This window comes from Odocoileus virginianus, chromosome 33 (assembly GCF_023699985.2).
Source record: "Odocoileus virginianus isolate 20LAN1187 ecotype Illinois chromosome 33, Ovbor_1.2, whole genome shotgun sequence".
NCBI lineage: Eukaryota > Metazoa > Chordata > Mammalia > Artiodactyla > Cervidae > Odocoileus > Odocoileus virginianus.
In genome coordinates this window covers 23,630,709-23,658,612 of record NC_069706.1, presented here as the reverse complement: position 1 = coordinate 23,658,612, position 27,904 = coordinate 23,630,709, and the positions used below count along the sequence as shown (strand labels likewise).

The following is a 27,904-nucleotide window of genomic DNA, read 5'->3' as shown; positions in this document are numbered from 1 at the left end:
CATGCCCTCCTCCAGGAGATCTTCCCAACCCCAGGGATCGAACCCGTGTTTCTTCTGTCTCCTCCATCAGCAGGCAGATTCTTTACCAACTGTGCCATCTGGGAAGCCCATGCCTCAGTTTCCCCATAGGTAAAACGGAATTAATAATGGGAGGCTGATACAAACTCCCTCCCATTGTTAAGATAATGAACAGGGAGCTAGATTGTTAAAAGGAAAAACCACAGCTCTGGCAAATATAAAGTTCCGGTAAAGCAAAGCTTCCTTTAGAAAATGACTTGGCCAGTGGCTCCCAACCTTTTTGGCACCAGGGGCCAGCTTGTGGAAGACGATTTTTCCATGGACCAGGTGGAGGAGGTGGGGGGATGGTTTCAGGATGATTCGAGTGCATTACATTTATTGTGCCCTTTATTTCTATTATTATTATTATGTTGTTGTGATATGTAATGAAACAGTTCTACTACTCACTATAATTCAGAATCAGATCATCAGGCAGTTGATTCTCTTAAGGAGCACCCAACCTAGATCCCATCCACGTGCAGTTCATAGTAGGATTCATGCTCCTGTGAGAATGCCTATCTAATGCTGCCACTGATCTGATGGGTGGTAGAGCTCAGGCAGTAATGTGAGCGATGGTGAGCAGCTGTAAATATAAGTGAAGTTTTGCTCACTTGCCCGCTGCTCAACTCCTGCCGTGCTGCCCAGTTCCTAACAGGCCACAGACCACTACTGATCTATGGCCAGAGTCTTGAGGGGACCCCTGGATTTGGCAGGTTCTATAAAGTGAAGCGTGCTTGTAATTATACCATTCAACCATTTCCCTCCTAGATATTCGCTTAAGTGAACTGATAGAGTTATATTGGCACAACATCTAGTGCATCAACGTTTGTTAGAGGGTTCATCTTGGATCCTAGTCTGGATAAATAGAAACGAAGTTAGCCGGCCACAAAGGTGTTAGCTAAGCAGCCAGGCTCAAGCCGTGTGATTCCATGTATGTGACTTTCTGGGAAATGGTAGGGACAGAAAAGTGGTTGGTGACTGCGGGGGCGGGAGGAGGGATGGATACAAAGGGGCATCAGGGGATTTTGGGGGGTGATGGAGCTAGTTGATGTTATAGGGAGTGGTGGTAGATATACAACTGCCTTTGTGTGTGTGTGTGTGTGTGTGAATAATCACAGAACTCTATTGAACCTCGTGCCTGTTAGAGTGATGTGAGTCAGAAAGAGAAAAGCAAATATGGTATATGAACACATACGTATGGAATCTAGGAAAGTTGTATAGGAATGGAGATGTAGACATAAATAATGGACTTTTGGACATAACAGGGAAGGACAGGGTGGGGCGAAGTGACAGAGTGGCATTAACATATATGCACTAAGTCTGGCCTGCTGCAGTCCATGGGGTCCAGAGTGTCGGACACGACTGAGTGACTGAACCGATCTGAACTGAATGTGTAAAATGGCTAGTGTATATAGCACAGGGATCTCAGCTCGGTGATCCGGGATGACCTCTTAAAGGTGAGGTGGCGGGCAGGGGGGCGGGGGCGGGGAGGGAGGCTCAAGAGGGAGGGTTATGAGCATGCAGATATTCGGCTGGTTCACTTTGCTATACAGCCGAAACCAACACAACTTTGTAAAGCAATGATCCTCCAATTAAAAAAATCAGAACTGTGCACTAAAAAGGCTGAAGTGTAATGTGTGGGAATTATAATGCATGGAAACTATGGCAGACAGAGGAAGGAGCAGGCGCAAAGACCCAGAGGCTTGAACTCAGGTTTGAGACAGTACCTAGAGGTTTAGGGGTAAAGTGTTCTTGCCTGGAGAATCCCAGGGATGGGAGAGCCTGGTGGGCTGCTGTCTATGGGGTCTCACAGAGTCAGACACGACTGAAGTGACTTAGCAGCAGCTGGAGTTGAGGTGGAGAAAACATATTTATGTCGGTTTGTGAAGAGCCTTGAATGTCACGACAAATTCTTTGGACAGTGGGAAAATCTGAAAGTTTTTAACCAGTCAAGGATTATAAGCAATCTTTTTGTTTCTGAAAAATCACTCTGTCTTCTGGTTAGTGGCAAAAACCACTGGGTGTGTGGGCCTGCTCCTGCCTCCAGAAATGTTTTCATTTGCTCCCTGTTTAAAATATTTTTGAATTTGTGACTCATGTTATTTTTTGAGGTTTAGAACAGAGTCAATCTGTTTCTTTTTTAATTTATATTGAAGGATAGTTGATTTATAATGTTGTGCTAGTTTCAGTGAAGTGAAGTTGACTGAAGTTCACTGTGAAGCTAGTTCACAGTGAAGTGAATCAGTTTTGTGTATATATATATTATATACATATTTGTTGTATGTATTTTATATATTAGTTCAGTTCAGTTGCTCAGTCGTGTCTTGAGTCTTTGCGGCCCCAAGGACCGCAGCACACCAGGCCTCCCTGTCCATCAACAACTCCCGGAGCTAGCTTAAACTCATGTCTATCGAGTCAGTGATGCCATCCAACCATCTCGTCCTCTGTTATCCCCTTCTCCTCCTGCTTTCAATCTTTCCCAGCATCAGGGTCTTTCCCAGTCGGTCAATTCTTTGCATCAGTTGGTCAAAGTACTAGAGCTTCAGCTTCAGCATCAGTCCTTCCAATGAATATTCAGGACTGATTTCTGTTAGAGTTGACTGGTTTGATCTCCTTGCAGTCCAAGGGACTCTCAAGAGTCTTCTGCAACACCACAGTTCAAAAAAAGCATCAGTTCTTTGGAGCTCAGCCTTCTCTATGGTCTAACTCTCACATCCATACATGACTGCTGGAAAAACCATAGCTTTGACTAGGCAGAACTTTGTCGGTGAAGTAATGATTCTGCTTTATCCATTCTTTTTCAGATTCTTTTCCCATATAGGTTATTACAGAATATTGAGTTCCCTGTGCTATACAGTAGGTCTTTTTTATCTATTTTACATATAGCAGTGTGTATATATTAATCACAATATCCTAATTTATCACTTTACCCCATGTTTCCCTTTTGGTAACTGTAAGTTTGATTTTGAGATCTGAGAGTCTGTTTCTGTTTTGTAAATAAGTTCACTTGATTCATATTTTAGACTTCATGTGTAAGTGATATTATATGGTATTTGTCTTTCTCTGGCTTATTTCACTTTGTATGATAATTTCTAGGTCCAACCAACCATGTTGCTTCAAATGGCGCTATTTCATTATATTTTATGGCTGAGTAGTATTCTATTGTGTGTATATAAATATACATACCTACATATATATATATATATATATGTATATATATATATATGTATATATGCACAGCACATCTTCTTTATCCATTCCTCTGTCACTGGACATTTAGGTTGCTTTCATGTCTTGCCTATTACAAATAGTGCTGCATTGTGAACACTGGGGTGACACCCATGTGTTAAAAATCAGGACATTTTGCATAGAATCCTACTACACTGCTGGCTTCTCTTTAGATGGGACACATGTCAAAGCCACACATGACCCCCTCACCTTCCCGGCCCTGGCAGGTGTCAGATTTTGACCCCAGAGGTTGAAAATGGGCTAGAGGAGGAAGAGGTCAAGGTCAGTGACATTGCCCAGTCCTGGCTGAGTATCATCGCCCCCTGGGGAGCCTTAAACACTGATGGTGCCCAGGCAGAGTCTCTGGGGGTGGCCTGGTCATCTGTATCTTAACAATGTCCCCCAGGTGGTTCCAATATGCAGCCAGGGCTGGGAACCATTGGTCTGGGTGGAAGGTGACGGCCTGGGTTAGGGGGTCAGCAGTGGGGGTGGGAGAGGTTGAAGGGCCGATGGGATATGTGAGGGGGAGGGGCAGACCACTGTGGTGCAGGATCTGGCTTGGATAATCGGGAGTGATGATGTCATCTGCAGAGAGGGGACAGGGGAGGAGAGGTGGTCAGGGGAAGGCTGAGTGCTCAGCGTTGGCCATGCTGTGTCCAAGTAGCCTGTGGCCTCCTGACCCAGGGCCCAGCGTGCAGTTGTCTCGTCCTGCTGTGCGCCTCAGTGTCTCTGCTCACCTCTGAGACAGGAAATCAGAGGGATGTCCCCAGGGGAGACCGGACAGAGGTGGGGGTGATGAGGCAGCCAAGCTTCCCCCGCAGCCACGGCAGACAGAGGGTCACTTGGGCAGGGTCGGGGGTCCTTCTCTTGTCCACCTGGCTCGTGGGAACTCAGGCCATGCTGAGCGATTTTGCCTGCAGCAAAGCGGGGGAGACTGTCCTCCAAAGGGGTGCTCATGCTCAAGAAAAAGGGACCCACCCATCCAGACACATGGCACCCTCAAACCCAAAACCACTCACCCTTCCTCAAACCCATCAAAATCACCTGCTGTACCATCTTGACTCCTAAGCAAATGGTACAATTTTTTTTTTTTTGGTCAAGAATGCTTTTCTTCCTATTAGCACCCCAACTTATGCCTGAGTGAAACCACTGTGCCCATTCTACAGATGGGTAAGAAAAGAGAAGGAAAGGAAGGAAACAGTCCTAGCTAGGTTCTTAATATACAAGAATGTATTCTTGTGTAATCCATAAAACCATCCTGTCTGTTTATGAAATAGGGGTGATTGGTCCCATTTTTCATATGGGCAAACTGAGGCCCAGAATGTGTAAGGATTACGTAGCAAAGTTGGTGGCTAAGCCTGATCCTCTCCATGATTCTTCAGTGTGATCATGGCCTCACCAGGAACGCACACAGACTCACACACACACACACACACACACACACACACACACGGAGCCTCTCCAGACACCTTTTATTGTTTTCGGTGCCCCCTCAGCTTTCCTTCTGGTACCCAGGGGATGTCTGCATGACTGTTCTGGCCTCCGTCCCTCCGAGGACGTACTCACTCTCCCCCAAGTCTGTGTGATCAGCCCAGGGACGGAGCTGATGTCCTGAGTAGGGGTGGAGCACAGACCTTAGTCGTCCCACCCACCCTAGGGGTCATTCACTAAATGGTCCAGAGCTCACCCACCGCAGCCATTCTCGGCTGGGTTGGTCTCTGTCACCATTAAGCATTTGTTGTGGCATTGTCCTGCCACGGGAAGCACTGTCCCAACCATCTCAACAAAGGTTGATTCCTGGCCTCTCCTCTTGTCTCTCTGCCTCCTCTGAGGCCCAACAGAGACATGGATGGATGCCAAGGAGCACTTGCTGCCTGGAAACAGCGTTCAAAATTGAAAGTGTAAATCTTCCTTAGACGATGCTTCTCAGGGATGGGGTTCCCTTGACGCAGTCGTCACGAGTGTCCACTCTAGATGCTCCCGGCTCCTGTGGGCAGCGCCTGTTACAGATCATGCTTGGGACTGACTGAGCTCCCCACCGACAGCACTTGCGCCAGTTGGCTCTTGACATGGACAATCCCAGCTGTGGTTGGTGGTTGTGCCTTCTGAGCTCATCATGGTCGGTGTTGGTTACAGATGGTGTTCTTCACTTGGGATGGATCATGGAAGGTTCTTCTAACTGCAGCTGGTTCTTAATAACAGTTGACACTTGCCTTGAAAATGGTTGTCTCCATGGATGAGTTCTGGCACCGGTGATCCCACCAAGGATGGTTCTCTAACAGATGGCTTTGTCACTGATGGATGCTGTCAGGGACGGCTCGTCACTGGGGTTCACAGGATTGATGTTGTTGCCACTGTGGTGTTAACACAGGTGGACCCAGCACGGGTGGATCTTGATCGTGTTCTTCCCAAGAATGGTTTTCAGTGTAGATGGTCTCATCACTGACCGCTGATGCTCAGTGTAGTTGGTGACACATGGCTCTCCTGCTGATGGCTGTTGTTACAGATAAATCAAAGTCACTGGTGATTTTGACCCAGCGTTTACTTTTAAAAGGTCTTTCTTACTTCTGTTGGTGATAACCACTCTGGGTGAAGTCTGGGTTTGCTGTGTCTTCACATGATGTGTTTTTCAAGGTCCCAGTGGCTGGCGAGGCGAGTCTTCTCATAAAGGCACGTGCACCTGGGCAGGCTGCTCATCCTTGGCGACCTGGTCACTAACATTCACCCTGTCCCCAGCTTTGTCCCCTGGAAGACTGGTTTTGCTCTGCATCCCACTTTGCACGTGGCTGTCCACCCTGATGCTCTGGTGGTTGCTGGCCTGGCTGGAGGGAAGGCTGCCCACGGAGCTGACCAGCCCGCTGCTCACTTGGTAGTTTAGGGCGCTGCTGCCCAGGCTGATGAAACTGATGTCGCTGAAGCTGCTGGCCCTGCTCTCCACGCTGCCGCTGGGCAGGCTGGTCTTACTATTCCCCTCCAGTCTGGTTGGTTCTGTTGGCTTGGCGGGCCAGTCGTCTCTTCAGCTGCTTAGGAGAGGGGACGGCGCACACCTGGTTGGTCTGGGCCCCGCCTGCTTGGGTGTGGAGCCTTCTGCTCAACCGCACGATTTGATGGCTGCCTGGCAAGCTGACTTCGCTGTTCTCCTCATCCCCTGCATACCCGCTGCTCAGCCGGCTGATGTCAGTGCATCGCTCCAGGCTGGAGTGTTGCAGGCTTGACAGGACGCTGCTGTCGTGGCTCACGGTGTTTCCCAGGTGACCACTGGAATCTCTCAGCGGCTCCTGCCTGGCTTCTGCATCATGGCGTGGCCATGCGGGGGACTGGGGCTCTAGGCTGGGTGACTGCAGACCCGCACCCGGTTCCTGAGCCTCCCCGCTGGGAGACTCCCCTTGCCTGCCCTGGAGGAAAGTGGGGGGCAACTGACTTGGTTTCTCCAGGAGGAGGGGGCCCTGGAGGCCTCTGGGTGTTGGATGTGGTGTGTCTGGGCAGAGGAGGCTCAATTTATAAGGGTCCCCCTGAAAAGGGAGGGTTCTGATTGGCTGGCTTGGTTCCCATGGTGATGGTGCCTGTGATGTGGGCGGGCGGGGCAGGAGGGAGAACAATGATGTGCTGGCCCCTGGGGCATCAGGGGCTGCAGTTGGGCAGAAAGGAGACTCCAGTGCAGAAGGGCTGAGAACCACTTCCAAAGGGGCCTGTGGTCTCTGCTTTGCCGGGTCAGGAGACCTGCCTTTGCATCCCTGCTGAGACATTTATGAGCTGTGTTTCTTCACATCCTGTCATTTTCTGAGCCTCTGCTCCTCACTCAGCTCTGTGCTCCAGAGAATTTCACAGTCAGGGTTTTAACCTCCATTTTTCCATGGCCCTGCCTGGTCCAGTTTAGACTCTCACTCAACCTCGTCCGTGTCACACCCTACCCTATCGTCGCCTTGGATGCCCAGTCACACTGGCCACTTTGTTATTCTGAGCTCTTATCTGCCACAGGGCCTTTGCACAGGTGGTTCCCACCACCTGGAATGCTCTTCCCTTGGTCCCTTCAGGTTTCAGCTCCAGTGTTCCTCATTAAACTTTCCCTGGCCTCCCCAAGCAGGTCCCTCTATTCTTTATGTCACATCCTGATTTATGGGCCTTATGGCTTTCGTTACAATTTGCAATTATGTTTATGTATTGGTTGTTGCCATACATTGCCTCTGCTGCAGTGTGAACCTTGTGAGGGCAGAAATTTTCATTTCTTATTTTCTGTTCTGTTCCACCCAGCATAATGCTGGCACATAACAGATGCTCACTGAGTCTTTACTGAATGAGTGGATTGTGCACCCTCAGGTTTGTATCATAACCATGTCAGGGCTTTTTATAAACATGCGTTTGGATTTTTGAGCACAGTGACTCTCTCCCTTGATTGCTCATCACAGTGGTCTGACTTGTCCCCACAACCCTGCTTTCCCTGCCAGGGACTGGCTGGGAAGGGACAGCTCGGTGGCTGCTTCCCTGCCCCACCACGTCCCCTCAGAAACCCAGCAGCCAAGTGCCCTGAAGGGGAAGCTGTGGTTCATCTGATTAGAAGGTTGGGAAAGAAGGTCATCAGAGAGAGCTTCACCAGCCCAGAAAATGGCCCAGCAGCCACAGGCCTCCCACCTGAATATTTATCCCTAAAATTCAGACTGGGATGCTGGAGAAGACTCTTGAGAGTCCCTTGAACTGCAAGGAGATCCAACCAGTCAATCCTAAAGGAGATCAGTCCTGAACATTTATTGGAAGGAGTGATGCTGAAGCTAAAGATTCAATACGTTGGCCACCTGATGCAAAGAGCCAACTCTGGAAAAGACCCTGATGCTGGGAAAGATTGAAGGCAGGAGGAGAAGAGGGTGATAGAGGATGAAGTGGTTGCCATTTCCTCCTCCAGGGTATCTTCCTGACCCAGGGATCAAACCCAGGCTCCTGCAACCAAATAAATAAAAATAAATATTAGGAAAATCTAGTGGGAGAGAGAGTTGGGGGTGGACAGCACAGTGCAGGGTAAACAGCCTGGTTGCTCTGCTCCGCAGGGGCTCTGGTCAGAGGAAGGGCTTCAAACCCGGAGTGAGCTGTGGTTCTGAGTCTGTGTCTACACCTGGGGGACATGGTGTGGCCAACTTAACCTCTGAACCTCAGCTTCTCCCTCCGGGAAATGGAGCAACAGCGCTGATGATGCTACTCCCAGAAGGATGCTTTGAGGGCTGATAGGACACACCAGGGCAGGGTCTGCTCTGTAGGCTCCACGGCCTCACAGTACTGCCCAAACCTTGTGGAGCCTCTACTTTAAGACAGAACATAGGTGTATGTATGAAAAAAAAATAAGTGTGTACACTGGCATATATGTATATATACATGAACACGTGTGCATATGTGAATACACACATAACATATGTGTATGTATACATGCAAAAGGGCTTCCCTGGTGGCTCAGTTGGTAAAGAATCCACCTGCAAGGCAGGAGCTGCACAAGACATGGGTTTGATCCCTGGGTTGGCAAGATCCCCCGGAGGAGGAAATGGCAACCCACTCCAGTATTCTTGCCTGGGAAATCCCATGGACAGAGGAGCCTGGTGGGCTACAGTCCATGGGGTCACAAGAGTCAGACACAACTTAGCAACTAAATGACCCCCACCACCATATATGCAAAGACATACATAAGTATATATGAATACACACATAATATAACCCATGTGTGTATGATACATTAGCGTATCTACGTGAACATGTATATAAGTATTTACATACACACATACACATGAATGTACTTTTTATATGATTTTCTATTTATTTATTTTTGGCTGTGCTGGCTCTTCATTGCTGCAGACAGGCTTTCTCCAGTTGCAGGGAGTGGGGGCTGCTTTCTAGCTGCGCTGCACAGGCTTCTCATTGTGGTGGTTTCTCTTGCTGTGGAGCATGGGTTCTAAAGCACGGGCCCAGTAGTTGTGGTGCTCAGGCTTAGCTGCCCTGCAGCATGTGGCATCTTCCTGGGCCAGGGATCAAACCTGTGCCCCCTGAATTGGCAGGTGGATTCTTAACCACTGAACCACCAGGGAAGTCCTAAGCACACTTTTTTAAAACCACAAGACCCTCTGGCCTTCTGCCTCCCTGGGGCAGCCACTCTCCCCCAAGATTGTCTACATGGAGCATCCTTATCCGAGTGCCTCCCCTGAGATCCTCTGGTCTCTTCCCAGCATCTGGCCCATCGGGGTGAGGACCGGCATTCATTCAGTTTAGAGCATCCCTGAACAGTTAGTGTGTGATCACAGGCAGCATGGTGAGCGTCTCACTTAGAGCCAGACCCCAGTCCACACCTGGGGAGAACGCGGAGCCCCCTGTGCTGGGGCTGGAGCTGTTGGAGGCACCGTGTGTGTGGGCTGAGCTGAACGTTGGCATGGATATCTCAGTCCGTCTCCTTTCATCCTCTCTCTGCCCCAAAGCCCAGGTCCTGGCTACCTAACTTGGTTACCAGGCAGGTCTTGTCCTGGTGAGAGGCATCCCTGTGGGTCAGGAGTGGTGAGTACCTTCCTACTGAGGAGTACTTGGCATTGGAGCTTAAACAAGTAGTCTCCAAGGGTGGGCTTGGGGCCCTGGCGGCAGGACCTGGGACTTTCTACCTCCTCCCAGGATCAAATCAAAGAGAACCAGCTCAGCCAGGGCCTGGAGTGTGATTGGTTCAAGGGAGAGAGGTAATTCTTCCTCCGGGTGGCCCCATGATTGATTTTCTCCCCACTTTTTACATTACTTAAGGCATAAAAAAGGAATGTTAAAGCGAATATCTGTGTGCTCATCACTCAATTCAAGAAATAAGACTGCCGATACAGTCTAAAACCCATTTACCCCTCCCCCTCACATCTCCCCATGGCAATCCTGAATCTGACGCACATCTTTATACTTGAAGTATAAAAGGAAAAGGACATATTCCCATTCCATGTGTGGAATCATTTTGCATGCTATTAATCTTGATATAAGTGGCATTCTTTATATATCCTTCTATCACTTGCTTATGTTCAGCATTATATTTGTGAGATTCATCTGTCGTTCTGTGTGTGGCCCAAGTTCATTTTCACTACTCTAAGAGTATTCATTCTATTGATGATATTGTATTCATTCTATTATTATTGTCATAATTCATCCATTCTCTCGATGAATGGCTAGGTTACTTTTCCTTTGCTCCCCCTCTGTGATGAACATTCCTTTAAGTGTCTCTTTCCCATGACCTTTCCCACGAGGATTTATGAGAAGGGTCCTCCCAAACGGACTATGAAAACTTCCACTTGCTTTAATTATGTATAGAGCAGCTATGTCTCCCCCATCCCCCGGGTCTCATCTTCTACCACGAGGTTCAGCTTAGGGATGGGATAAACCACAGGGTTTTCTGTTGCCTATATTATTTGGGCCTTATTTGGTTAATGCGGCATTTTCAAAATGTTCGGCTTTGGCTGGAGAGTTGACTCACTTGGGTCGGGGGCAGTAGGAGCCAGGTGGCTGAAAGGGAATGAGCCTCTCTGAAAGGCGAGTGCGACCAGAAGGGACCCACTCTGCTCAGGGCGTGTCACCCAGCTTCCTGCAAGCTGGGGCAAGCGCCTGCCTCACTTTTCTTCACTGTGCACTCAGGGTATGAAGGACACACTGGGGGTGGGAAGGGAGGATGATGGAGAGGTAGCCTGAGGAGTGGGGTTTACCTGAGTATCCCTAGGCCCAGCGTGGGAACCGTACACACCACAGAGTCACGGAGCTGTGGAGTCAGTGTGGGAAGCCGATGTCTGAGCTCCAATCCACTTCCCAGCTGTGCGATCTGGGGCAAGTTACCTATCCTTTCTGTCTCAGTTTGGGTTCCTTCAGAAGCAGACTTTAAGGCATGACTCGGGTACCAGTCGTTTGGGAGGTGGTTCCAAGAAACCCCAGTGAAGAGATGGGCGGTAAGACAGGGAAGGAAGGAAAGAAGCCAGTGAGGGCGTGTTTATGGAGAATGTGGCCAGTTAGCCTGGGGTTCAACGATGCTGGGGCCTCGCAGAGGCTGGGACATTTACCCAGTGGCTCTGGGTCCCACTGGGGCATCTAATGCCTTTTCCCGTTTCTCCTGAGCTGGCTGAGCAAGCCTCTGTGGTGCCAGAGAAAGCCTGGAGGCAGAGGAGGCAGTAGGGGAGAGGGATGGGGAGGGGAAGGGGAGGGAGGAGAGGAGAGCTGGGGAGGAGGGCAAGGTGGAGGGGAGAGGCAGAGACGCTGTGCTTGGGTGCATCTGCTGCGCCTTCAGCCAGCTCTCATCTCTAGCAGAGGCTGACTCCTGGGGGTCAAGAAGATGGTGGGGGCATCCATGGAGTCTGCCAGCATGGCCTCGCCCACAGATGGAGTCAGGGATTGTTCCTTTAGGCTGTAGAAGAATTCCACGGGGCCGGGCCGGCCTGCAGTCAGTCCTCTTCAATAAATGCTAAGTATGGAAAAACCTGCCTCGTGCTCCCCCAAGGTTGTGGTGAAGAAATGGAGAGGGACTGATGAAATAGCACCTCAGAGAGATGATAAAACATGGACTCTGGCTGTAAAACCATCAGGTGGCACGACCATAATCCGGACCCGAGGTTGTCTCGGAAATGTCAGGTCTCTCACCCTGGGGGCTTCACTACATTCGGCCCAGAGCGGTTAACACCCCCCATCCCCACCCCCGGAGCTGGATGTCAGGGGGCTGTTTGCCTTGTCGGCCTCCATCAGGCCACAAGTATGGGCCAGGGTGGGTCTCAGGAGAGGACTGGGTGTAGGGGGACCAGAGGCCCTGCGGGGAGAGGGTGCTGAGCACAGAACACACGAGCAGGGACCCTACATGGGAGTTAGTGTCTCGGCTCAGCATGTGATCGAGGGGGCTGCGGGGATGTGGGACCCTCCTCCATGTTAAAGGGGAACTGGGCTGAGCAAACTGGGGTGCATTGATCTTCCTGACCTGCGGTAAAGTCATAAACACAGTCAAAATGACCCCTGAAAACCCAGTCCATCCCTCCATCCATCAGACCTGCAGTGCCATGAAGAGATTCCCCCTCAGTGGTTCTTAGGGACACTCAGCTTGTGGGCCACCTGGTTAGAGCTCAGGGCTAGGAAGCCCCTTTTCCGAAGTCCTGGGGTGGCTGCCCTTCGGTTCTGAACCCTTGCAAGTCCAGGGTGGTGGCTCCCAGGCAAGACTTTACCCCAGGCTCTGCCTCCTGCCAGCTCTGTACCTGGGCAGGTTATCCAAGCCCTCCCCCCAGCCTCCTCCCCCGAGAAACAGGGCTGGGAACGGTCAGCTCTCGCCATCCTTCAGGTCAGGGGAGCCTGTGTTTTGTCACTGCTGTGTCCCCAGTGCCTGGAAGAGGTTCAAGTGTTCCCTAAAGCTTTGCTGAATGAACAGGTGCAAAGAGCTTTAGGGCCACACTGATGCTTGGAAAGCTGAGCAGCTTTAATTACTATTATAATGCGGTTTCAGTATAAAGTCTCTTTCTTATCAACATAAGGCAAACCAGACTTGTTCACTTTTGGGGTGGATTAGATGAGAAAAATCCCAGGTGGTGCTAGTGGTAAAGAACCCACCTGCCAATACAGGAGACATAAGAGACCGGGGTTCGATCCTTGTGTTGGGAAGATCCCCTGGAGAAGAAAATGGCAACCCACTCCAGCATTCTTGCTTGGAAAATTCCATGGACAGAGGGGCCTGGGAGGCTACAGTCCATGGGGTCACAAAGAGCTGGACACGACTGAAGCAACTTAGCACAGACAGATGAGAAAATAGAGCGACACTTTGCCCCTGGGCTGAGCCCTAAAGCGAGGAGGTTGTTAACTGCCCTGTTGGATGAGGTTCTGGTCACGGGGCCAGGAAGGGTGTCAGGGCTGAGGAACCTTGGAGACAGGCCCTCAGTTACTAAGTCCCAAGTTACAGATGAGGCTCTGTAAGCAGAAGGAGATTTCCTAATGCAGTCTGGCTGGTAAGCGGCAGAGCCAGGCTTCAACCCTATCATCTGGTTCCTAGTCCAGGCTCACTCTGAGGGGCACCTGGGCAACTATAGGTTTGCAGATCGGGGACAGAGGTTCTCAGAGAGGTGAAACAGTGCCTGGACCATGGTGCACATGGGTGGCAGAGCGTGAGGGAGGGGTATCTGGTGTCCCAGAAGGTGAGGTGCATGGTGAGAGGGGGTGCGGGACTGTGACCTGAGGGGCCTTCTCTCCCAGGCACTCCGGGTTAAGCAATGCAACCCCAAGTGCCCTGGGCTCTGAAGCTCAGATTCCCCTTTTGTAAAGGGAAGTGATGCTGTCAATCTGCCTCCCTTCCTGGGCATTTGGGTGCAGGCGGGGAGCTCCCCAGAACTCCCAGGGGAGAAAACATCACCCGCGGGTGGAGGGCAGCTCATCATCACTGGGTCTGCAGACCAGCCCTGGCTGCCTGCCCCATGGCTCCCTGGTGCCTCCCAGCCAGGGAGGCACCCCCAATGCCAGGCTGCCCTGATTGTCTGAGCCTAGAGAAGAGAGTCCCAGGAAAGCAGGGCCAGCCCTGAGTGAGCACAATAGGGGCCGCCCACAGAATGTGGCCACCGCTGATGGGTGATGGCCTTTTGAGCAAATTATTCCTCTACGATTGCAGAGAGGAGGAATTATTGGCAGAAAATGAGGATATAAAACCCCGTGGGAGCCTAGTACCTTTTGGGGGGCGCTGAGTGCCGAGCGCTTGGAGTCCTTCCAGCAGATTGGTTCATTTTTAATGGTCTAGGACTATAGCTCATCTGTTTAATTCCAACGAGGTGACATAATATCTTTCATTTGGACTTATCACCGCATGGCGCTGATGCAGCTCCCAGCATTCTCCGGGCAGGACATTCTGTCATTAATGCACAATCCCTCTCTCTGGCCAAATTGAAAGTCCACAGGAAGGGCTGTAGCCTCGGAGAGGAGAGATCAACAGTGAATAGGTCACATCAGGTATTAAGGAATGAAAATGAATTCATTCTTTCCTCCGGTGAATAAGCAGCTGTACTTGGGTCTCTGTGATCCATGAAATAGGCTGTCAGGAAAATAGGAAATGGGCTGCATTTGAACTTCACCGGTTAATTCTGCCCCGTTGCCCTGGAGACTGGTATCGCTGCCCAGGGCAGGGGCTGGGGGAGGAGGGGCGCCCGCATGTCCGGGGCACCCACTGTGTGCCAGATGTCTGGCTTTGTCAGTCCTTGGGGGTGGGGAACATCGTTTTCTCCATGTTTCAGTTGAGGACCATAAGGCTCAGAGAGATCCAGGGACTTGCTCCCGGTCTCCCAGTGCAGAACCCTGGGGCGGTTTGACGTGTGCAGCCCTATGGCCAGGAAATGGGCCTGAAGAACCTCAAAGCTTTACCTTCGCCTGGGCTCAAAATATGAAGTGTCAGCTTTCGACACCAGGGAGATACCCACTGTCACTGGATCACGGTGAGGGTTAAATGAGGGAATGAACTTAATGAGCTCCGCACAGGGCTCCGGGCAGAGTGTTCGGAACTTCTGCCTTTCCATTCTTCAGCTGATAGAGCGCCTGAGTGAAACTTGGAAAGGAAGTGACTTAAATGCCCACGACCTAGGGCAAGTGGCTGGTGGGGCTGAGCTCTGTCCCTTGGACTGGTGCGGGGGTCCCTGTTCTTTCTAACACAGTGGTGGTTTCATTGCTCAGTCGTGTCTGACTCTTTGTGATCTCGTGGACTGTATCCCACCAGGCTCCTCTGTTCATGGGATTTCCCAGGCAAGAAGACTGGAGTGGGTTGCCATTTCCTTCTCCAGGGGATCTTTCTGACCCAGGGATCGAATCCATGTCTCTTGCTGAGTTACCTGGGAAGTTTCTACTAAACCAGGAACTAGAGAGGAGGCAGAAAATGAGGGAGACAGGTTGATAGCATCACTTCTGTTTACAAAAGGGGAAACTGAGCTCCAGTGCCTGGGGCACTTGGGGGGTACTTGGGGGCTGGGGGAGGATTTTGAGATGTTTACTGTGAAATTTCCCCCTTCTCTGCTTTATTTGTCTCCATAACAACCTCCACCAGCCCTGTATATTCGACTTGGTTGCTTTGTTCAATTGTTCGTCTCCCACCCACCTGGGCATTTACTTGAGCAGGGGTTTTGACCAATTCATCACTGTGTCCCCAGTGCCTAGAACCAGAGCTGGGACTGGCATGAGGCAGGAGAGAGAGGTTCTGCAAGGACCTTAGGCTTAAGCCCTTAGATCCTGAATTTAGTAAAAAATTGGATATTTTGCTCATTATACAAATATATTTGCATTCTTTTTTAATTTTTAGTAATATTGTATTAAAATATTGATGATCTTGTTGCCCGAGTTCTTTGGTCCCTCTCTCAAATTTGGCCCCTGAGCAGGAACAGAGGTGCAGACATAAGGAACGGACTTGTGGACACAGTAGGGGAAGGAGAGGATGGGACACATTGAAAGAGTAGTCCTGAGATATATACACGCTGCTGCTGCTGCTGCTAAGTCGCTTCAGTCGTGTTCGACTCTGTGCGACCCCATAGACGGCAGCCCACCAAGCTCCCCGTCCCTGGGATTCTCAAGGCAAGAACACTGGAGTGGGTTGCCATTTCCTTCTCCAGATATATACACTACCATGTGTAAAAGAGGGAGCTGGCGGGAAGCTGCCGTACATCAAGGGAGTTCAGCTTAGTGCTCTGTGATGACCCAAAGCGGGTGAAGGAGGGTGGGAGGGCAGCTCAAGGGAGAGAGGATATGTGTATACTTACAGCTGATTCGTTGGACAGCAAGGGGATCAAACCAGTCAATCTGAAAGGAAATCAACCTTGCATGTATATTCACTGAAAGGACTGATCCTGAAGCCAATACTTTGGTCACCTGATGCAAAGAGCCAACTCATTGGAAAAGACCCTGTTGCTGGGAAAGATTGAGGGCAGGAGGAGAAGGGGGCAACAGAGGATGAGATGGTTGAATGGCATCACTGATTCAATGGAAATGAGTTTGAGCAAACTCCGGGAGACAGAGAACGGGAAGCCTGGTGTGCTGCAGTCCATGGGGTCACAAAGAGCTGGACACAGCCTAACGACTGAACAATAACAACAATAGCTGATTGACATTGTTATACAACAAAAACCAACACAACATTGTAAAGTAATTATCCTCCAATTAAAAATAAAAAAATTTTAAAAATTTGCCTCCAAGTGCCTCGCTTGCCTCACCCTAGTCCCAGCTCTGCCTAGAGGGCTGCCTGACACGTAATTATGTTCAGAAAAGATTTGTAAAAACTAATGATGCCCTGTCGTGTATCAAGACTCATTTCCTGAGTCCCCAGAGAACAGATTGTCCTTTAACGAGTCTTCAAGGGTCTTTGTATCTGAAGGAAGCTAGGGCCGCAAACGGGGTTGCTTTGACTTGGCTCCGTCATTTGGCGATAGCTGAATATTTCTGATGAGTGAGTGAAAGTCATCACTCAGTCGTGTCCGATGCCTTGCGACTCCATGGACTCTACAAGTCCATGGAATTCTCCAGGCCAGGATGCTGGAGTGGGTAGTCTTTCCCTTCTCCAGGGGATCTTCCCAACCCAGGGATCACACCCAGGTATCCCACATTGCAGGCGGATTCTTTACCAGCTGAGCTACCATGGAAGCCCAAGAATACTGGAGTGGGTAGCCTACCCCTTCTCCAGGGGAATCTTCCTGACCCAGGAACCAAAACGGGGTCTCCTGCATTGCAGGCGGATTCTTTACCAGCTGAACTATCAGGGAGTATTTCTGATAGAAGTGAACTAAAGAAGGGTGTGTCCCTTTCAAAATCTGCTTGTGGAACCAGTTAGAACCCAGGTCTCTAAAACTGCCTAATGAGGGATGGAATGCGGGAAAGCTACCGAGCTCTGAAAACCTATGCAGAATTTCACACTATCATTAGAGACCGCCCACACCTTTCTATCCTGGATGCTTCTTGCAATTAAAAGCTACATGGGGTTGTACTGACAATCGTTAGTGTAATGAGATCTGGCTGTGCCGTGCGACTCCCCCCCCCCCCCCCCCCGCTTCTTTCACGGCCAGCACACCTGAGCTGACCCAGTCCGGTAAGATTGTGACACCTCTGAGGCTCCATTTCAGTGAAATACCAGGGCTTACTTCCACCTTGGCTTTATTTCCCTCCAAAGCTGAGGTTTCATCCAGTCATATTCTCATAATTAAGGCGGGGGTGAGAAATAGCCTCCTATATAATTTAAAATGGGAAAATTATCGATACCTTTTCCAGCCTCAGCTTTAAATCTTAGCCACCAACGACTCCCCTATTAACGGACCTAATTAAATCCATTTCTCAGGACGTCTTTGGCAAATTCCATTTTAACAAAACTGTAGGAAGTTTAATTTGATTTGTCTCTGCTCCCCAGAGCTCTCCTGGAAAAATGAGGGCAGGGCGGCTGCTCATCTCTCCTCTTTGATATTTATGAATCCACTCACTGAACATTGATTGAGCACCTACTATGTGCATTGGCAATGTTCTAGGAGGAAGGAGGAGGAGGAAGCAGTAAAGAGGCAAGTTCCTATTCTCTTGGCCAGAGGGGACTGGGGTTGTTCAGTTGCTAAGCCGTATCCGACTCTTTGTGACCGCATGGACTGCAGCACGCCAGGCTACCCTGTCCTTCACTATCTCCTGGAGTTTGCTCAGATTCATGTCTGGGGAATGTTGATCATTAATTCACCTATTCAACCACCCTATATCCAGTCATCTAGTGAGGGAAGCACTGTGAAGGGGCAACTGTTGGAGAGATGAAAGACACCCCCCCCCCCCAATGAAGATCACCTCCTATTTGAGTTGGAACAGATAGCTAATAATCAGTGTGGTAAATACCAATGCCTGCACCTCATCCCTGATCACATAAGTCATAATTTCTGGGGGTGGGGTCAAGGATTTGGTACTTTTTAAAAGCTCGCTAGGTATTGCTAATATTCAGCCAGGATAGAGTCACCAGGCTAAAGCATGCAAAGTGGTGAGGAGTGTGTCTGGAGAGGTGGGTCGTGAAGGGTGCTGGAATCCTGTAGGTGGATTTGAACCTCATCTGAGGGCAGTGAGATCACTGAAGGGTTTTAGCAGGGAAAGGTAGAACTCTTATTTGAGCTGCAGAAAGACCTACTCTGCCAGGGGTGCAGAGGATAGTCTGGGTTGGGGTAACTCGAGCCAGAGACACTGGAAAGGAGGCTATAACAGAAACCTGGCAGAGAAGTGGTGGTGTTCTGGGCCCACTGTCATGATCATTGGGATGGAGAAGACAGAGATTCAGGAGACCAGGCTGACACTATTGGGTGGTGAATCGTGTAGCCTGGGTGAAGTAGGGGAAGCAGTTTAAGAGAACTCCACGTGTGCTGGGTGGCTAGGTGGATGGTTATGACATTAATCAGGAAAGGAAAGAATGATTTGGGTTTAGGACATGTTGGAGATATTTGATTGGCAGCTGGAGTCAAGATCTGACACTTGGGATTGTGCTTTGGTGGGTAGAGCAATTGGGAAGTCAGCTGGAACTCCTAACTGGAAGCTATTGATATCACCCAAGGAGAGTGTGTAGCCTCAGAGTAAGAGAAGGCCAAGGGTGGCAGAGCCTTTAGGAATCTCAGCATTTGAAGGGCAGTTGGAGTTTGGAGGAGTCAAGAAAGAACCCAATGAGGGATGGCAGAGAGGCAGGATGAAAAGCAGAGAGTGATGTTGTGAAGCTGAGGAAGGAGAGAGTTCTGAAAGGAGAGGGGCAACATGTTGCAAATTGTACAGAGGAAAAAACAAAATGGGAGGCCATTCTATACATTTAAGAAAAACAGTATTGATGGGGCTTTGGGAAGTAGTAAGCAGACTGCAGTGGGTTGCAGAGGGAATGGAAGAGAGATGAGTCGACGTATACTTGCTTGTGCAAGAAAGAGAAGCGAGATGGGCAGTCCCCAGAGGAAATGTTGGATTGAGCAGACACGAGACAGGATTTAATGCAAGTAGTTTATTCTGGAGGCGATCCCAGGAAAGATCAGTAGGGGAATGGAGAAGTAAGGCATAAAGGTAAGGAAATCAGTAAAGGGTGTGCCAGCAAACAAGTAATCACTGAAGGAAACTGGAACTTAATCTCACTGGATAACTAGAGAAGACAGTACCGAGCAGGCACCTGAGTTATTGCCCATGAGAGCCAAGGGAACTGGGGTATTTACCCACCAATTCCCACAGTCACTGGTCAAGGACTATTCCTCATTGGTTGAGGGAGCATTAATTCTCAGGCGCTTTTGGCCTTCCATGTGCTTGGGAAGAGTGGGCACTGGCAGCCAGATAAAGTCTTCAGGCAGCGAGACAAAGCTGGTGGCAAAATTAGTTTGGAGTGATGCCAGTGGTAAAGGATGAGGGGATAGGATCAGGCACCAGAGCATCAGCTAAAAGAAGGATTTAGATTTTTCCAAACTGAAAAGAATTTGGCATGACTGAACGGTGAGGATGAATGAGAAGGAGGGGTTGGAAAAACAAGGAAGAGGGGATAAGTGATGGAGAGTGGTCTGAGAAGAGATGGAAGCGGCAGTGAGTGATGGAAGTGGAGGGCTTGGGTGCAAGGATAGGAGGTGGTGGTTGGTAAATAGGAGGCTGGGGTTCAAATTCAAGCAGATGCTGACTTGTCATGATCATGGGTGTGAATGGTCAACGTGGAAGCAAAGTGAAATCCATTGGCGATGGGAAGGTTAAGGGCTAGGATGGTGAAGAGGTGGACTGGTTCATTCACATTGGACATCAAAGTCACCAAGGACTTTGGGGTGGACAGATACCCCAAAATACCCCAGATACTACATCAGCTGCCAGAGTGATTACTGACTGTTAAAAGTCACCAGGTACCCCAGTCTCACACACAGAGTAGGGTGAGCCAAGAGAGTGTGTTGACCATTAGGTTCTGGGCCAGGAAGGAGCCAGAAGAACAGATGAGTCTGAAGAGCGTAATCCCATTGATGAGTCTGAACAGAAGTTTTGGAGGAAAGTTAGAGGACAGAGCTGAGAAGGTGGTATCAATAAGTATCCAACCTAAGGGGTGATCAGGAGGCCTTGGATTGGAGACAGAAGCCAAGAACCAGGGAAGTCAAGAACAGGTTGGGAAGCCGAGTTTGAGATTAGCCAGAGGGCATGTCCCAGGATGAAGGCTGTGGATAAGGACAGGAAATAAGAGTTTGTGCTTCTTGGAGGGACTCAGCTCGGTAAAGAGATGGACAGAAAGCACAGGGCACTGACTCTGCTTAGCTTTCCCTTATTCCCCGAGGCTTCATACCTGCTAAACCCCAGGGCTCCATGGAATCCAGTTAGACAACTATGAATGAGAGGAAGTGGGTTGAACTCTGGAGTCACATCGATCTGTGTTCAGATATCTTGCTCAGTCTTTTCTAGCTGTGAGTCTTGAACAAGTTTTTTCAGCTCTGAGGATAGTTGAACCCATATTCTGGTATTGTTTTGAGGAAGAAGTAAGTGTGGTCTAGTGTCACATCTCTGTTCTTCTTGTTCAAAGAATCATACTTGTTACTCTGAGATGACAGTAATAACAAGTGCTCATGAAAGAAAGTTACACAGGGCTATAAGTGTGTTAGAGGGGTACCTGACCTAGTTAGGAGATCAAGGAAGGCTCCCCTGAGGAGGTGATGTTGAGCTAAGATCTGTGGAATGAAAAGGAGTTGGGGAGATAAAAGTGGAAATGGGAACATTCTGGGAGGAAGAGACAGCATATGCAAAGGCCCTGTGGTGGGAGGAAGTGTGGCCATTTTAGTAACTGGAGAGAGTGAGGAGGAACCCAGAGGAGTGGCCAACAGGAGGCACCCATGCAGGGCCTGTCTTTATTATAAAAGCAATGAGCGGCCAGAGTTTGAGCAGAAGGACACTTGGTCAGTCTGTGATTGCTGGATAAAGGTGGGGGGACTGCGGGAGGAGGTAGCTCAGGTCAGGGTGGTGGGGACGGGGCAGTTGTGAGGTTGCTGCATTCATCCAGGAAAGGGATAAAATTGGCCTAGCATCAGTCCTTACAACGAATATTCATCAACCCTGAATATTCATTGGGAGGACTGATGCTGAAGTGGAAGCTCCAATACTTTGGCCACCTGATGCAAAGAGCTGACTCTTTGGACAAAACGCTGATGCTGGGAAAGACTGAAGGCAAAAGGAGAAGGGGGAGACAGAGAATGAGACAGTTGGATGGCTTCATTGACTCAATGGACGTGAGTTTGAGTAAACTCTGGGAGATAGTGAAGGACAGGGAAGCCTGGCGTGCTGCAGTCCATGGGATCACAAGTAGTCTGACATGATTGAATAACTGAACAATGAGCAACAACAGGGTGCTAAAGATGGAGCAAAAGACAAGGGGATGGAGTTGAGGGATGCTGAGGAGGTAAAATACACCAGACATGATTATGGATTAGGTGGGGGTAAGGAATTATTTATAGGGAGAGAGGGTAAGGATGGCATCCTCATTTCTGATTGTGGCAGTTTCAGCTGATCCAGCCTAAGAGACATTCTCCATTTTGCCAATGTCCTGACCCCATTTTTGGAGGATCAGTGTGCTCACTCTGGGTTTTTTGCCCAAGTCCAGATCATGGACCATGTTTAGCTTAAGCCTACTGGTAGGTCTTGAGTAGCTTCAATATTTCACAGCCAGGTACCAGGCTGTGGAAGGTATGGGGAGAAGAAATTGGAGAATGATGTGACTGTGATGCTGCAAAAGCCAAGGGAAGAAAGAGTTTCAGAAAAAGAGCCTGTTTACAATAGCCAAGATGGGAAGGCGACCTAAGTGTCCATCGACAGATGAAGGGATAAAGGCGATTTGGTGCCTGTCCACAATGGAAGAGCACTCAGCCATAGAAAGAATGAAACAATGCCATTTGCAGCAGCATAGATGGATCTAGAAATTATCATATTAAGTCAAGTAAGTCAGAGAAAGACAAATATCATATGGCATCACTTTATATGTGAAATCTAAAAAAAAAAAAAGATACTAATGGATTTATTTACCAAACAGAAACACACTGATAGACACAGAAAACAAATGTCTAGTTATCAAAGAGGAAGAGAGGGGAGGGATAAATTGAGAGTAGAGGATTAGCAGATGCATGCTGTCATGTAAAAAATAAACAATAAGGATTTACTGTATAGCACAAGGACCTGTATTCAATATCTTATAATAAACTATGATGGAAAAAATAAACCAAGAATGTATATGTGTATATATGTATATATATCTGAATCACTTTGCAGCACCCCTGAAATTAACACACTATTCTAAGTCAACTATTCTTCAATAAAGAAAGAAAACAGGAGTGAGATATAATGTTGAGTATTGCTGAAACATGAGGCAAAGGAAGGAGTAAAATTTTTATGATCCTCTTATTTTTCTGATGAGGAATTCAGGGATCAGACAGAGCAAATGTCTTAGTCGGACAGCCAGTTGGTGGCACAGTCTTCTGTGTCAGTTAGCTCATGCTGTGTAAGAAAGAGCTCCAAGAGGAAGTGACTCAAAACCACAAAACTTATTATTTCTTAGGAGTCTAGAGCTTGGTTGTGTTGTTCTGCTGACCTGGACCAGGCTTGACTGGACAGGCTGATCTTGATTGGATTTGTTCATGGTTAGCTGGTAGACTGGGAGGGGCTGGCTGGTCTAGAAGGGCTTCAGCGGGAATAGCTTGTCTGTGCTTCCCGTGGTCTCATCCTCTAGCAGGCTAGCCCAGTGCTAAGGTCCAAGCAGAGGATGCAAAGGCCCCAAGGTGAGAACAAGCTTGGATGTTTTAAGAAGAGTAAGGAGGCTGGTGTGGCTGAGCAAGAGTGTGAGGGGAGGGGAAGTGGAAGATGAGATGAGAGAGGTAGAGTGCCATGAACATCTTTAGATCATGGTAAGGATTTTTGCCTATACTTTTATTATTATTAGACCTAGTTTCTGCTGTATTACCCTGGCTGACTCCAGCTTGGCTTCCACTCCATGGAGGTGGTTTTGCATTTTATCTGGCCATGTTGATGTGGACTTAGCTTCTCCCCTCCCTGTGCTGACGTTTCCTACATCCTGGTCCCGCTGAATGGTGCAAGGCAAATCAGCATCACTGGTCCTGAAATCATAAACGTTTGCTCCTAAAGCCCCACGAGGTTATGGTCCTCCAAGTTTGGTCCACTGCCTGTTTTGGTAAATAAACTTTTATTGGGCTATAGCAATGCCCATTCATCTACCTACTCTCCGTGGCCACTTGTATGCTACAATGGCAAAATTGAGTGGTTGTGACAGAGACTGTGTGGCCCACAAAGCCTTAAATATTTATTATTTGATCCTTGAGAGAGAAAGGTAAAGCTTCTGGAACTTAAGAGGAGATAATTTCAGTTCCCTCCTGCTTTGAAGGGTGGGGAATTCCAGGTTTGTGGATTTACCTGTGGACAAAGGAGGTATAAAAGCAGGCAAATCCACACTGTGCCCTGATTTCCAGCATCTTGTCCCCCCACCCCTGCTTCCCTGGGCTGACCTGCAACCCTGCTCCAGGATATAGTAATACTTCTGATGTCTTAGTTTACTCTGGCTGCTGTAACTAAATACCATTGACTGGGTGGTTTAAACAATTTTGGAAGTTGAAAACTCCAAGACCAAAAGCACCAGCATGATTGGGTTCCTGGTGAGGGCTCTCCTCCTGGCTTGCAGACGGCCACCTTCTCACAGTGTTCTTCATGGTGGAGAAAGAGAGCGCATGGGCACTCTGGTCTCTTCCTCTTCTTTTAGGGACACTAATCTCATCATGGAGGCCCCATCTTCATGACCTCATTGAAACCTAATCACCTCCCAAAAGTCCCACTTGCCAATATCATCACATTAGGGATTGGGGCTTGAACTTTGGTGGAATACTGTACTCAGTCTGTAACACCTATCATCTCTTATCTTTCTACCTATGCTCCTCTTGGAGCTAACAGGGGGTGGCAGGGCAGTGTAGGTAATGGGCAAGAACTCTCTAGAGTCAGGCATACCTGAGTTCAAGTTCCCTGTAATCTTGGGGAGTGGATCTCAGAACATAAGTTTTCTCAGCTGAAGAGCTAACAGTACTTCCCACCTTTTTGGGTTGCTGGAAGGCCGTCATGAACATCACCTGTGCAGTGCTTAGCAGTAGCTGGCCAATGGTAAGTATCCTGCTTTAAACTGTGACTACAAAATGAATGTGAGGAAACCACTACTCTCTCCCTTCTAGGAAAATAAGAAAACCCTTCGGCAAATGGAGCCAGGGAAATCAGCAAGTCCATATTCAGCCCCCCTCAATAATTTCCGCTGCTCTGGGCAGGATACCTGATTTCAGAAACACAGAAGAGAAAATCAATAACTCCAAGCTTGCAGCCAATAAAATCTCAGAAGTGGCAATTTCATCTTGACTGTGTCCGCCTGAATCACTAACAGTGAGCTCAACAAGAGGGTGGTGAGGAGTTTGGGGGCAAGGGAGGCTCGTAAAAATGATTGATGCAGATATTAATGATTTAATCTGCCAATGTGGCGTGGCTGCCTCCAAGCATCCTATTCGTCAGCACTCAGGAACCCATTAGGAGAGGGCTGGGTGAAAAGCACCGCGGATGGCGCGGGGATGTGGCGGGAATGAAGATGAATCGAGGAGCATGGTATTGATTTGCCTTGCCTGGAACGGCGGCTTTCTGTTTGAAAATATGGAAAGCAAATTAATGAATAAATGAGCCGGTTCGGTGAACTGCGCCCCAGTGGGAGCCGCGGTGTTTAAGCCACATATGCCAAGAGGCTCTGAGCAAATCCAAGAGAGAGGTGAGGGTTTGCTGAGAAGCAGGGGTGTGGTTAGGTCTGCCAATGCGAGGACCCCGTCCCGGAAAGGCTTTGGGACAAGTGGCAGGTGTGCTGGGGTCCGGCAGATTCTAGACTGAATTTTGGCTCTGCCTCCTGCTAGCTGTGGGACCTGGAAAATTCATGCAATCTTTTTGAACTTGAGTTTCTCCACACAAAAGTGGGAGAAAGTGGGCAGAAAGCGATGGGTGGGAAGACTCAATTAGACCAGGTATGTCTGATATTCTGTCTCCCTGGGAAGCTGTGAGATATCGCACATGTTTTCTGACCACTCTGTGCTTCAGATTTCCCTTCTATCACACAGAAATAGTAACCCTTGTCTCTGGGACACAGTGCTAAAAAAATGGTAGCTTTTTAAACTACTGTACATGCCACAAACATTGATTAAACACTTTTATTGTTCAGTCCCTAAGCCATGTCCAGCTCATGGGCTGTAGCACTCCAGGCACCTCTGTCTTCCACTGTTTCTACCAGAGTTTGCTTAAATTCATGTCCATTGAGTTGGTAATGTTATTTAACCATCCCATCCTCTGCTGCCCCCTTCTTCTTTTGTCCTCAATCTTTCCTAGCATCAGGGTCTTTCCCAGTGAGTGGGCTCTTCACATCAGGTGGCCAAAGGGTTGGAGCTTCAGCATCAGTCCTTCCGATGAATACTCATTGTTGATTTCCTGTAGGATTGACTGGTTTGATCTCCTTGCAGTCCAAGGGACTCTCATGAGTCTTCTCCAGCACCACAATTTGAAAGCTTCACTTTAGGATTGACTGGTTTGATCTCCTTGCAGTCCAAGGGACTCTGATGAGTCTTCTCCAGCACCACGATTTGAAAGCTTCAGTTCTTCAGCATTCAGCCTTCTTTGTGCATGCATGCATGCTAAGTTGCTTCAGTCGTGTCTGACTCTTTGCCACTCCATAGACTATAGCCCACCAGGCTCCTCTGTCCATGGGATTCTCCAGGCAAGAATACTAGAGTGGGTTGGCATAACCTCCTCCAGGGGCTCTTCCTGACCCAGGGATCAGACTCACATCTCCTGCGACTGCTGCACTGCAGAGAGATTCTTTACGGCTGAGCCACCCACCGGGGAAGCCCTAGACGTCTCTATTTTGTGCCAATCACTATCTTATGTGTCTAGGGTAGAACTTTGGACAAAATGGAGTGACATCCCTTCACTCATAGAATTTATTATTATTATTCCTATGTATGTCCAAATGCTCTAGCACCGTTTGTTGAAAGATTATTGTTCCTCCTCTGAGTTGTTTTGGCACCTTTGTCAAAGATCAGTTGGTCCTGCTTGTGTGTGGCGATTTCTGGGTTCTCTAGTCTGTTTCCTTGATCTATCTATCAGCCCCTCTGCAGTAACACACTGTCTTGATTACTGTACCTTTACGGTAAGTCTTAAATATAGGTAATGTGATTCCTCCCAGTTTATTTTTTTTTCCAACTATTTTCAAGTTCTAGTTGCTTTGTGTTTTCACATAAACTTTAAAATAGGCTTGCCTATATCTAAAAAAATATCTTGCTGTGATTCTGATGGGAATTGTGCTAAACCTGCATATTAATTTGGGAAGAACTTTCATCTTTACTATGTTCAGCCTTCCAATCCATGAACATGGTACATTTCGCCATTTGTTTAGATCTTTGAGCTCTTTCAACAATGTTTTATAGTTTTCAGCATACCATCCCTGAAATATTTTGATGGATTTATTTCTAAGCATTTCATTTTTCTGAGCAATCATAACTGGTATTTAATTTTACTATTTGTTCATTGCTAGTATGTAGAAACTGACTTTTGTGTGTTGGTCCTGCATCCTGTGACCTTGTGGAACCCATTTCTTAGTTCCAGGAGTGTGTGTGTGTGTGTGTGTGTGTGTGTGTGTGTGCATGCATGTAGATTTCTTGGAATTTTCCACACAGGTAATCATGCCATCTGCAAACAGGGACAGTTTTATCTCTTCCTACATTTTTTCTTTTTTGGCTGTGCTGGGTCTTCACTGCAGGATGTAGGTTTCTCTAGTTGTAGCACGCAGGCTTCATCACCACGCAGCATGTGGGCTCTTAGTTTCTGGACCAGGGACCGAACCCATGTCCCCTACATCGCAAGGTAGATTCTTAACCACTAGACCGCCAGGGAAGTCCCTGTTTCTTCCTTTCTAATCTGAATGTATTATTATTACCTTGGAAGCCCTACGCCCAAATGCCTGAAGGGGCCAGGCTGTGGACACTGTGGCTAAGGGAGCCCATGTCCATCACAGGGGGCTGCCATCACTGGCTCTGTAAGCCCCCATCTTTATTTTTTTTTCCATTTATTTTTATTAGTTGGAGGCTAATTACTTTACATCATTACAGTAGTTTTTGTCATACATCGAAATGAATTAGCCATGGATTTACATGTATTCCCCATCCCAGTCCCCCCTCCCACCTCCCTCTTCACCCGATCCCTCTGGGTCTTTCCAGTGCACCAGGCCCGAGCACTTGTCTCATGTATCCAACCTAGCCCCCATCTTTAGATTGCTAACAAATGTACATGTTGGTAAGCTATTCAAATACTTAAACACTTTTCAGGCCAAACAAAACACACCTGTGGAATGGACTCAATGTACACTAGTTTGCAACCTGGTGTAACAGGCGTTCCTTAAACAGAAGCATCTGTTCCTCCTGCCTGAAGTCTCAAGTGGGCAGGCTGGAGGGATGTGTAGGGAAGCACATGCTATTGATTCACCCCAGATTTCCAGGAATGAAGAGTAACCTGCACTGGAAAGGTGATCTCTGGGATTCCCGTGGTTTGGAACCATCGGGCTGGGCATGTCTCCTCAGGGAGGTGGCCCGGGTGTGTGACT

General features: G+C 48.6%; 1 protein-coding gene across 1 annotated transcript; it reads right to left on the bottom strand.

The window, feature by feature from the left end:
- Positions 1–4,740: 4,740 nt before the first annotated feature.
- On the bottom strand, positions 4,741–7,031 carry C33H16orf82 (chromosome 33 C16orf82 homolog). The gene has a single exon (XM_020907931.2). The coding sequence runs from the start codon at positions 7,029–7,031 to the stop codon at positions 6,249–6,251; it is 783 nt and encodes a 260-aa protein (XP_020763590.2). The 3' UTR covers positions 4,741–6,248.
- Between the last annotated feature and the right edge of the window lie 20,873 nt (positions 7,032–27,904).